This window comes from Asparagus officinalis, chromosome 8 (assembly GCF_001876935.1).
Source record: "Asparagus officinalis chromosome 8, Aspof.V1, whole genome shotgun sequence".
In the NCBI taxonomy this organism is placed as follows: domain Eukaryota; kingdom Viridiplantae; phylum Streptophyta; class Magnoliopsida; order Asparagales; family Asparagaceae; genus Asparagus; species Asparagus officinalis.
The window spans coordinates 17,576,307-17,588,706 of NC_033801.1; the positions used below are offsets into that span (position 1 = coordinate 17,576,307).

Sequence of the window (12,400 nt, forward strand, 5' to 3'; positions counted from 1 at the left end):
AATCTATTCAATTTAATCTCAATTGCTTCTATTATAATTGGTTTGTTATTCATAATAATTAGTTGCTAATTGTTGTGAGTAATTAAGAAAAATATTACTTGAAATTGGGAAGTAATTTAGTTAGTCATAATAATCACTTGCTTGTTACTAGGAATTTTGTGAATCATATTAAAAAAAAATCTAATTTTGCAATAGCACAAGTTAATGTTGAATTAGTTGGCTCGTAGCTATGGGATTTACTAGTATTGAGTCCAAAATGTTGGATTGTGATAAATTACTAGAAGGGCACACAACTATCAATAACCTTTCATTCAATCCCACCTAAATCGTTATGGAGGCTTCACCTATAAATGTGGAAGCAAATTTCTTTCTTTGTCGATTTGATTTCTTTTCTGTGAGAGAGGAAAAGAATTGTATTTGTGTTATCTATATTTTCCCCTGCAATTAAATTATTTTGTTAGTTCACTTTGTTTCCTCCTTTGGCTGGGTATGCCTCCCTACAGCAAGTTGACCATTTTTTTTCAAACGTCCCTTCTTGCAACAATAGTTTCTTACTTCAATGAATTTTAGGTGATTTTTAGTTCTTTTGCAACTTCTGTGAGATGAAACTTTTGTCTAACTGATGTTAAGCTAGGTTGTGGTCGTGCTTAGTACAAACTTTTTTAACTCATGTCAATATTTTATTTCAATCCTAAATATTTATTTGTTTGCAACTTGTAAAAATAATGCGATTCATGGGAAATGTCTAATTTTTTTTTGTTTTTGATGAGGCAATTATTTATAGGGGCGAAAGTAATATTGTTTTTTAAAAAATAATAAGATTAATCTTCTTAATCCCTCTTCATTTGCCAAAACACAAAAAACTTAACCTCGTCTTAACTATCGTATCCAAATAGGTTTAGAATTTTTTTAACCCTTCACGATAGATTAACTAAGTTAACCCTTCTCTTTAATCCCTCCTCCTTAACCCTTTACCAAACGGAGCCTAAAGGAACTTTATATGGGCTATCAATTTTTTTTTTTTTTTGAATCATCTGAATAATTTTTTGGCAAAACAGAACTCGACAAAGATGTAAACAATGTGTCAACTTCGGGTTATTTAAGTGCAGATAACCCCGAAAAAAAACTTAAAGCAGCTCTGTTTCTTACATCCTTTTTTTGGCGTAACCGTTTCTTACATCATTGACAGAAAAATTTACAAATCTTCAGCAACGAAGCTCTCTGATCATGATTTTTGTGTCAACAGGATAGAAAAACTTAAATCCTTCTACTAGATAGAACAAACAGGAACGATAACAGACGGAAGAATTAGTATTACATGGTGAACTTAAAATCTAGAAACATGGTGATTTAACGATATTACAATTCATCGATCCGTGAGAAACAAGGCGGCCTAACAGGATACATCAGCCCCAGAAAGCATGGTACTTAAGAAACAAGACTGCCGAACAGGATACACAGGCCCCAGAAAGCATGGTACGGGCGTAAATATACCACTCATCTAACCCATACTCTGCTACTTGCGTTTTATTACATCACCAAACTTTGCAATAGAGAATAATATGATGTTTTGGATCGTGTAACTGTAAATGATATCCCAAGCAAAAGGAAAGATGGACCTCACCCAAAAAAAGGCCCTTCCCTTGAGCCACCAAAGCTCCATGAGCACCAAAGTTCCAAAAGGACCTTCGGCCAACATAAAATGGTTGAAATTTGTTAACAGCATGCTATTACACTAACCAGATAATAATATTTTGACTAAAATAAATAAATTAATGAGAAACAAACAAGTTACTTTAAAATCTTTAATTAATCCCTTAATCTTGGTCCCTTAATATCTTTTTGAAATTACCCCCTCAAATCATTGTAGTTGCTATTAGGTCCCCAATTCTCAAGTTATTTTAAAATTAGCCCTCAAATCATTTAAATTGCTATCACGTTCTCTCAAATAATCAAAATTGTTCATAGGTCTCCCAATTCGCATAAGCTGCCTCAAATTAATCCCTCCATTGCTACTTCTACTCTTCTACTCTTCATTGGAGGGATTAATTTGAAAACAACTTATGATAATATAACTGGGGGACCAAATAGCAATTTTAATGAATGGACAAATTTTGAAACAACTTTAAGAATTGGGGGACCGAATACCAATTTCAGTTATTCGCGGAACTAATTTCAAAATATTCAAGATTTAATGTCGGAAAACCCAAAAAGATATTCAAGGCAAAAAATGGCATACAATTCTCAAAAACATGTTTGAGAATCCTTCCAGTCTAATCGGACCTTCTGGGGCTGTGAACGCTTCCTTGTAGATGACAAGGTAACTTTCGCAGTTGTAAGTTAGTTTGATTCTTATTTTTAAGCGATATCTCACAAAGTTCCAATTATTGTGGATTCGAAGTTGAACAAAAATATTCAAGAACTAGCTAATCCTACATGCATCAGCTTACCAGTTAGCCTACTATAAGGGGGGTTTCGGATTGGCTACGTCAAATCTGGGAACTTCCAATCTATACCCATTCCACTGATATTTGAAACTGTAATGTTGGTCTTAAGGAAAATAGAAGTCACGCAACTAAACATAGTTCGATTAAATGAGACCATGAGAAAGAGAAATACCATGTTCACTGAGCTGGTGCAGCATCAATTAGCAGTGGTTCACCAGCTTTCGTCAAGCATATTGAAACTCTGGCTCATCAAAGCCATCTCCGTCATAGTAAGCAAAATTAACGTCATGGAAACCCTCATTTCCACTTCCTTGATCACTGCTATAGCTACTATTAAGTGGGCTAGCATACTGTGGACTCAGTTCCCCATTACAAATATCCAAGCTGGAACCACTACTTATATCACTATCATTGGCCTGCTCAATATCCATGAAGCTGCAATATTCATAGAATAAATTAGATATAGTCATCAGGTAATGTTTCCATGCTCAAAGAAATCATGAGAGCTAACCTTCCATCAGGGGGGAAGTTGGCAAGTAAGCATAAGCCCGGCCTTGCTTCCCGAACTCGTAAAATCTCAGTACTGCTGCAGGTGAACAAATAAGTTATCAAGTACTTGAAGTTTGAAATGGATTTGTTAATACTAACTAGTTACCTGGGATTGTAGCACCTCTCGTTCCAGTCTTCCTCAGAAGAAAGTCCATCCTTGTTAGATACGTCCTGTTTAGAGGCCAATATCCAAGTATATTATAGCTTTTCTAACTTTGAGTATAGATAAAGTACAGATGGTTTTTCTCAAGTGGAAGCTTCCTACCAAATATCTTAGTAGTTTGCAGTCACCACCAAGAATTGCCAATAAGAAATTAGAGATTTCCACCTGCATTAATATGTATTAGATAGAAAGTAACATACATGGATGTATGGAAATAAACTTAGTGAAGATGTGTAAAAATTTTGGTGGTCTTGACTTCTCACTTCTTTGAGATGCAAACAGTCGCGCAAAATCAGGACCTCCAGTGCTTGAGCATATGCACCACTTCCAAGGCTCCTAAACAACTTAAGTTGTGAAATAGAGCTCAAGAACAAGAATACAGCATCAAGATGAAAAGGGGGAGAAGGGCAACAAAACAAACAAAAGAAGGAAAGGGAAACCTATTGATCAAATTGGCAAATCCTGAAATGGATTATGGAGTAGCTGAATCAAACCTCAAAAAGATACCAGTGATTGAGAATGATGTTGAAAAATCAGCAACTCTCAGGCAGCGAAATCCCTACACAGTGGGGGAAAAGCCCTTTGATCAAAAATTCAAAGATCAAAAATCAAACCTGATAAAGTTATCTAACATTAAATACCCCTCATGACAATCAAGAAAAATGGGAAAAAAACAGCTATGTTCAGAAATCATAACTGATTTGTTTTTCCAATTACATAGGTTTGAAAGAGATTTTTATGCTGTTTCTCAGTAACTTAACATTGCTATGATCTAATATGTGCTTACCTAGTATTCCCATGACCACATCAATTAAGCAAGCATAGGGCAACTACTTTAGGCATATCCAGCAATGAAATAAGAAAGAAGGTTTACCTTAACCAGTGTCCGAACTTTACTATCATGAAGCTTGAACCCTCTGAGTGCAAGGGATCTTACATGAGGACAACCATTTACCAGATCAGTACAGGCAGCAGAATTCAAACTATCATCTCTTCCTGACAAGAAAAGTATTTGAACTTAGAAGTAGAGGTAGAGATTAGAAAGAAAAAATTGTCGAAGGAAGATAGTACACCTGCATCAGAGGACTCAATGAATAACCGCTCAATGGAGTGACAGCTTGTGCTCACTGCATCCAATGTTCTCTTTAGCTCGACATGGCTGTTAATGTAATTAAAGTCAATCATCTGAAGTATAGTTAGACTCAGCACCTGCTTCAGTAACCATAAACTAAATCCCTGAGATCTAAGATATGTAAGGACATCATAGTTAAGTCAAATATGGAAAGACAATGTACAACTGTGCATCCTATTCCCCTTCGGCGTCATCAATTACCTACTGTATATTACTCAGTCTAAAATTTGCTGAAAAAGACTCATCAATAAAATTACAGTAGTCCAGATGAGTTTGTTTCCTACCACATGTCACACGACCTTCCTAGGCATGTATAATTCATTTGCAATTATGTAGTAACAATCAACACCCTCAAATGCAGTCTAACCAGGAGAAAAAAACGTCATTAAAAGTTTCCTTACTGAGAAATGGATTGACCTTAAATATCACCACTTGTTCAACTACACCTGAAAGGAATGAACAAGGATGAACACAGAACAGCATATATCCAGTACAATCCCACACTACTGGTTTTAATGTGACTGAGAGATTAATTCCCAGCAAGGTCCCTTTGCCAAAAAAAGGGCATTTATAGACATCCAATTCACTCATCAACCCATCCTAAAGTTAATTATTATGAATGACATTATCAACTCGATTCCTACATGTTCCTCAGAACAAAGCATATAACCCAGTTGTACACAGTAATAACTAGGTAGCAGGGATTACAAATCATCCATAAGCTAAGAAAATTAAGGAGCTCAAAGTTACCTACACGAGCTTATGGAAAAGTAGGGGAGAAAACCTTGTTGTCAGATGGTACTGACTTGTCCAAGACTGAATGAAGACGAAAGGTTTTGAATAATCTAACATGCTGTGAATGGAAATGGATAAAAGGTGGACTGACAGTATAGTTACCGAAAAAAATACAAATTAGAAAGCAGTCAGGATCATGGAATTCCATAGAAGCTATTAGAGTCTCCTATGATCACTAATTTAGAATAGTAAGCTTTTTAGTAGACACATTTACAGTATATAAATGGCACTCTCAGCCAAGCAGTTCACACGCCAATAGTTTTGCGTTTCAGCAGGTCTTCAGATAGCTTAAGAAAATAAACAAAGACTGCCACCGCTGAAGAAAGAGCTTAAAAAAACACTGCTATACTTACAGGCCAACAACTTCCAGATCAAGGAGAGATTGGCATGCAAATAATGCAGTGCAAAGAGCATGACTGTCCATTTTGTCAATGTTGTATAGATGCAACCTTCTCAAGAGAGCCCTTCAGACATAAAATAGTAGATATAATAAATAGAATGAGGGTAATCAGCTACTAAAAGTTGAAGGCACATTTGTCCTACCCTGCAGCACCACCATCCAGACTTAAAGCCAAAAGGCAAGACCTTGTAAGAACAGATGACTCTCTCCCTTGTCTCAGTCTCCTTTCATTCCGTGACAGACTTGGAGCACCCATGAGATTTCTAGAGGAATATGACATGCATCTAGCAAACTCTGACAACGAACTTGGAGTAGGCAATATCCCAAGCTTAAGTGACCTGATAATAGAGACATGAGCAGTTAGAAGATTCTATAAAGGAGTCCGGAATGACAGACTCAAGCATATTTCCAGGTGTACATGACACAGATGATTATGTACAATAAACAATAATAAGCAATACAAAAAAAACGACCCCTTTCTTTAGGAGAAAGATATCTTTTTCAGTTCCTTTAAACAAGTGCAACAAAAGTGAAAATCATACAAGCTCCTATGTGGATCCGAACATGATATTTGCACAACGCCCATCATATGTCAAGGATTCTACGGGTATGATTCATAAAGTAAGTTGAACAAATATCCTCCAGCCCTCAAGATCCCATATGTTATATAAGAGTTATTACCAATTTTGGAGCCACAAAATTCATGCTGAGAGAAAGAGGGGTTGGGGTGGGTGCAGACTGCAGAGACACTGTTGGTTGCTTAAGGAAACAAAACAAGTGAGATACGACACTAAACCTGCACACCCTTGTCATTTTGCAAACAACATAGTTAAGATGAATTTGAATGCTCTTGATCATGGAATCACCTATTAATTAATAAAACTACTGTCTTAAAATTTTTTACTCATTTATGCTATGACGGACATTTTCTAGTAAGACGCTTTGGATTTGTATCTCTAACAACAACCGAACATGAGTACTTAAAATTCCATTTTGTATAAAAATTTTCAGCTAATGGCAGAAATTTCAATGGATGTTTTTGTGTTCTTGTGTGTGGTTATCTTCGCCCTTTTTGCACAACATACTTAAGATGCATTCCGATCCAGATTACAACATCTATACTAATATAAAAAGAGGATTGCGGTGTTAAAACTTTTAATTTCCTGTTTTACCCTCTTAAATTTTGACAAATTCTACTATGCCATTATCTCTAATTAATCTTTCATTAAATAATATAACCACTTCGCCTTCCTAAATAATTATAATTATCAATAATATTAACTATTAATTGTTTAAAAATAATACAATAAAATAATTTATAAAATAAGTATACATATTGTCAGTAGTAACCAACAAAATTATTATAATAGTATAAATAGAATAATATATTATTAAATATTATTAAGAATTATAGTATAATTCAATGAGCAATAAAATAAATAGAATAATATTTGAACTCCATAGATAGTGTGATTATTTTGAAAATATCTCATAAATTACGAATTACACTATTTATTTAGTATTATATTATTAAATAAATAATTTAATATTATTTTTAGAGTATTTTCTCAAAGATTACCACATGATATTGAATAATCTATACTTGGTAATGATTGAAAACTAAATCTTTTAATTAATATTAATAATAGTGCAATAATTGTTAATGATATTATAATAAAATTTTATATTATATTTATAGTAGTAAATTATTTAAGACCATAATTTTAAAAATTAAATTAGATAAATATTTTATAGTACATAGACAGTATAATTATTTAAATAGCATTACTTGAACTAATAATTATAATAGTAAATAAGGTAAATTACAATAAACCCCCATGCCTTTTTTGTCCTCTCAAATTTTGATAAATCCTACTATGTCATTATCTCTAATTAATCTTTTGTTAAATAAATATAACCTCTTACTAATTATGCACCCCCTCACCTTCCTAAATAATTATAATTATCAATAATATTAACTATTAATTGTTTAAAAATAATAAAATAAAATAATTTATGAAACAAGTATATAGATTATTAGTAGTAACCAATTAAATTATTATAATATTTATTTATGAATTATAATAAAATAATTAAAATAATAGTATAAATAGAATAATTTATTACTAAATACTATAAGAATTATAGTATAACTCAAGAAGCAATAAAATAAATTTTGAACCTCATAGATAGTGTAATTATTTTAATAATATCACATAAATTACGAATTATACTATTTATTTAGTATTATATTATTAAATAAAAATTTAATATTATTTTAATAGTATTTTCTCAAAGATTATCACATGATACTGAATAATTTATACTTGGTAATGACTGAAAACTAACCTTTTTATTTAATATTAATAATAGTGATATATATGTTAATGATATTACAATAAAAATTTATAAAATATTTATAGTACTAAATTATTTAAGACCATAATTTTAAAAATTAAATTAGATAAATATTTTATATTATATAGATAGTATAATTATTTTAATAGTATTAATTGAACTAAGAACTATAGTATTAAATAAATAAATTATAGTAAACCCCCATGCCTTTTTTGCCCTCTCAAATTTTGAAAAATTCAAAGGTAAATTATAGTAAAACCACTATGAACTTTTAGCATTTTACAGTAAATAGACCCTATGAACTTTCGAAATCACACTAAATCCCTAATAACTTTTATAGAAAGCCCCCAGTATCTTTTAGATAAATTACACCAAACCCCCCAATAACTTTTAAAATGTCTTTTTATGCCATTTTATGGTTCTCATTTATAGGGGTTATTTGCAAAATTCAGAAAGCTATTAGGGGTCTTCTTTGAAACAGAAAAGTCATTAAGGGTTTTGTGTAATTTTTAAAGTTCATATGGGCTGAAAGTTCATATAGATTTAGTGTAATTTACCCTATTAAATAATCACAATGAGAAGTAACTATTGCAATATATTGTAGGTATTAAGTATAACTATAACTATCTAAGGAACGTTAGGAAAAAAAACTAATACAGCTTAGTAAGTTAAATTAACACAGCTTAGTAAGTTAAATTAACAACTTTTAAGTTGGAGGGGACATATGTAAGAGAATTTATAGAATTAACAGTTTTATTTAAGAACAATTTTAGATTTGGGGACTTATTTAGAAAAAGGTTAAAACTGGGCGATCATTATAAGTAAAACATTCAATTACAATAACTACACAATAATAATTAATTCATATATTTCTTTTTAAGCAATCCTATCATACAGTTTTATTTATTAACATATAGTTTTACTATTCAATAAAACTTTCAAAACTTAAAACATATAAGTTCACGTGCAAAGCACGTGCATTATACTAGTATAATAAAACACATCAAAACTCCACCTAAACATCCATGTAGATGTACTTTGGATTTCATTACAATTTAACAGCTCGATATTGAAGAAGTACACATATCGACTGAAATATGTGCATGTCAAATTCATTGTTACTTGGTTGCTTGTAATAAAACCTCAAGTAAAAAAGGCTCTAACAATCCAATAATAGGACATCATAGTCGTACAATCACAATGTCTGCATCAGCTTAACCACAGTCTTTTGTTTAAACTTCCTAGATATCTACAAAATTTTCAGAATTTTAATGGAAGCTAAATCACAGGAAAAAAAATCATGAGTTCTGAAGCTTTTTCAAGCGGCTATTATTGACCATTTTTTTTAAAGAAACTGTCGTGATGAATAGATCCTTTCAGAAGAAAGCTCTCACAACTCCATTAATCCAATACTTATCACATGCCTAGAATAGGCTAAATGGCCTAAGTTGATAAATTAACCATCTAAAGTAGTTACAAATTAAAAATACACCTAAAATAAAAGTAATAAATAATGAATTTGTAAGAAAAATAAAGAAAATTCCAAAAAAAAGTCATCATCAGAAATTACAATAATAGAACCTTTATCCAAATTTTTATGATTGACTACATGAGTCCTATTTTTTTCACTCAGTTTTGTTAAAGGTTATCTCCTCCACTAGAAATTGTTATTTGTTTTAGTTGATATTATTCTTATTATAAAGGGTTAGTCGATGATTTGAACTTATTACCGTCTAGTTTTATTTTTGCAAACTGAGAGTAAAAGAGTCAAAAAATCACTCAAGAGGTCTATCTGCAATAATAAAACTAAAGGGGTAGTAACTTCAAAACAAATACTATAGGGGGTGTATCCGTATTTAACCCTATAATAAAACTACTACTACAGGGGGTGCATCTGCATTTAGTCCTATAATAAAACTACTAGGGATGAGTCACCATTTAACTATGAGTAATCACTTCTTTAACAATTCATAACAAACAAAGAACCAATTACCAAATTACACATTAACTTAATCATTAATAAAATCATTTTTCCTATTCATAAGTTAGGTAAGTAGTCATCATTAAACAGTAACTCTCTCCATTAGAAGATATAAACTACTCCCACATTTTATAACAATTTACAAAAAAATGTTTTAATTCTTAAAATCAGTCAATATTATTCCTTGCCGGCTTAATTATTTGACAATTGTTACAAAATATAGCAATCAATAAATAACATTAAAAAAATTGTCCATTTTGTTCCTCTTCCCTCTCATCCATAATCCTATCTTAACCGTAACACTAACCCAAACCCTGACGATTACCAAAAACATATTTCTTTAGCCTAACACTAACACCATCACCAAAAAGGCAGCAGAGAGAAGCAAGGAGGAGACAGTTGGCCCAACACGGTAAAATCATCAGAGCAAGGTTGCAACTATCAAGAAAGCCTTTTGTGACGGAGCAAGGCCACCTCCGAAGCCAGAAGATAAACAGCCAAGAGAGGAGGGAGGAGACCTTTTCTAATAAAGAAATCGGCTCGGCCCGGGAAAGCACTGGCAACAACTAGCAGTGAGATTCATGGTAGCAGGAAGATAACATAATAGAGAGGAAGAGACTTCAGAACAAAATGGTGTGAAAGGGTCCTCAATTGTGAATCACAGTATAATGGATAAATTGTGTAAATAGTTCAATTTTTTTCCTCCTCCAACTTAAAATGATTAAAAGGGAAAATCAGTTAATTAAAAGCTATATTAATGATCATACGCTATTTTTCTGCGGAATATAAAAATCAATGGTAATTGCTGAACAAAAAGTGAGGGAAAAAACATCAAAAATCATGGTAGTTTAAAGACAATCTCTAGTTAAACAACTGGAAGGTAATATGATAGCAGGTGTGTTGTACTGTATTGTGATAATGCATGTCCAGATGAATTTGCATATTGCAGATTTGACCAGGCTATTTCAACCCTCTATTAGTGAAGTTTCACAACTCTTAATCTGTGCCAGACTTCATAATCTGAATTTTAGCTGATATTAAATGAATTAACAGTTTGAAAATAAAAGGACTAGGTCTCATGCATAAGACGCAGTCATTTTGAACATTCAGGACAGCGTGGTTAAAATATAGAATATCTTTTTGAGAGGTGATAAAAAACGGAATAAGAGGGAGCTTGTTAGTGGAACAAGCGGCACAAATAAACACAAGAATGGAAGTTATTCACCTATTCATTTTAATAAAAAACAAACATAAAAAACAAAAAATTGAACAATGCAAAACTGGACCAGTAGCATGTTTACTAAACATAGGATAAAAGAATCTCACTGAAGATTTCTCCCTGCTCGCTGTATCATTGTAGAGACAACCGTATTATTAACTTTTGGGACAATGGCAGTCAAGTCGATATCAGCATAGCACAGAGGATCTGTTGCGCACTTGTTGAACAATGAGCAAGCTGCTGCAGCATGGCAAAGACTTTGGGTATCTAACATGGAGAATACCTTCAAACCACCATTATCCATAAATTCATTATCTGTGCTCCTCCATTATAATAAAAACATCAAGGTACAGTCATCAAGTGAAAGTGCTATAAATTTGAAGATCACTTCATGATATATAACAATATTTCAAAAGGAAAGTAGAAATAGCAGAGATAAGCCCAGAGTCTGATGTCCCTAGTTTCATCATGAGGAAAAAGAACAGATCAAAGGAATAAATAAATCAAATGAGTATTACCAGGTAGGTAGATAAAGGAAGGAAAAATACAAGGGAAACATGAAATTTTAATTCCAAAAAGTGCAAGAGAAAAGCATGTAAAACTATCAGCATCTCATTAGCCTGAAGTAACTGAATGAATACAAAAGGGCATATTACCATAGAGAACTACATAAAAACATGTTGTTTTAATTTACAATGATATTCAGGCAACAAAAGTTACAAACCTAAAAAGCTAAAATGAATTTGACATCAAATTTATGACAATAGAAAAATGAAAAAATTACTTGCCATAACCATAAATCATGGAAGGTATAATTTTTTTATAGTAGACAACACTGATACATCGAAGATGTATGTTAGAGAAAATAACAAAACGACGCCATCAAAGCAACAATATTGACCTCTAGGTAACATGGACACTTCGTTTTGGGTGTCGTATCCGTGTCCGACACCGACTCTCCGCGGACACTCCATGGACACTTGTGATTCAAAGAAAAACCCAATTCCCCATAACTTATACCATAAACTAATTTCTATGATAATATCAGGCTCAAAACCAATTGTTTTTTAACCCAAAAATTGAAACCCATTACTTATATTACTTATGGCATTCAATCTTCCTTACTTACCAGGCATGTCATAATTCCGGCACGCTGATAACTTGTTAAAAAAATACATCTCGAGGTATCCATTTTGCTTTGCCATTTGCTAATCATGTATTTCAATGTTCATGCTCCCAAATGATTCAAAATTTTCAATGATACTGCAAATCATTAAACATTTAAGCATTACAATCAACTATTCACATACAAAGCCCAAGCTTTTTATTCATTATTATCATTTTCTTTTCAAACAA

General features: G+C 32.2%; 1 protein-coding gene across 5 annotated transcripts in view; it reads right to left on the reverse strand.

The window, feature by feature from the left end:
• Window positions 1,249-12,400, reverse strand: part of LOC109819951 (F-box protein At4g02733-like) — an 11,530-nt gene continuing 378 nt past the window's right edge. Inside the window, exons 2-14 of one of the 5 annotated variants that reach the window (XM_020385961.1) lie at window positions 12,174-12,307; window positions 11,152-11,359; window positions 5,630-5,824; window positions 5,440-5,550; window positions 4,233-4,318; window positions 4,034-4,155; window positions 3,654-3,718; window positions 3,423-3,495; window positions 3,262-3,324; window positions 3,103-3,167; window positions 2,959-3,033; window positions 2,620-2,882; window positions 1,249-1,686 (exon numbers count right to left, since the gene is read on the reverse strand). In XM_020385961.1, the coding sequence (XP_020241550.1) occupies window positions 2,672-2,882; window positions 2,959-3,033; window positions 3,103-3,167; window positions 3,262-3,324; window positions 3,423-3,495; window positions 3,654-3,718; window positions 4,034-4,155; window positions 4,233-4,318; window positions 5,440-5,550; window positions 5,630-5,824; window positions 11,152-11,359; window positions 12,174-12,249 (1,350 nt within the window). In that variant the 5' untranslated portion in view covers window positions 12,250-12,307 and the 3' untranslated portion in view covers window positions 1,249-1,686; window positions 2,620-2,671. The other 4 variants (XM_020385960.1, XM_020385958.1, XM_020385962.1 and 1 more) reach the window with 4 other exon arrangements.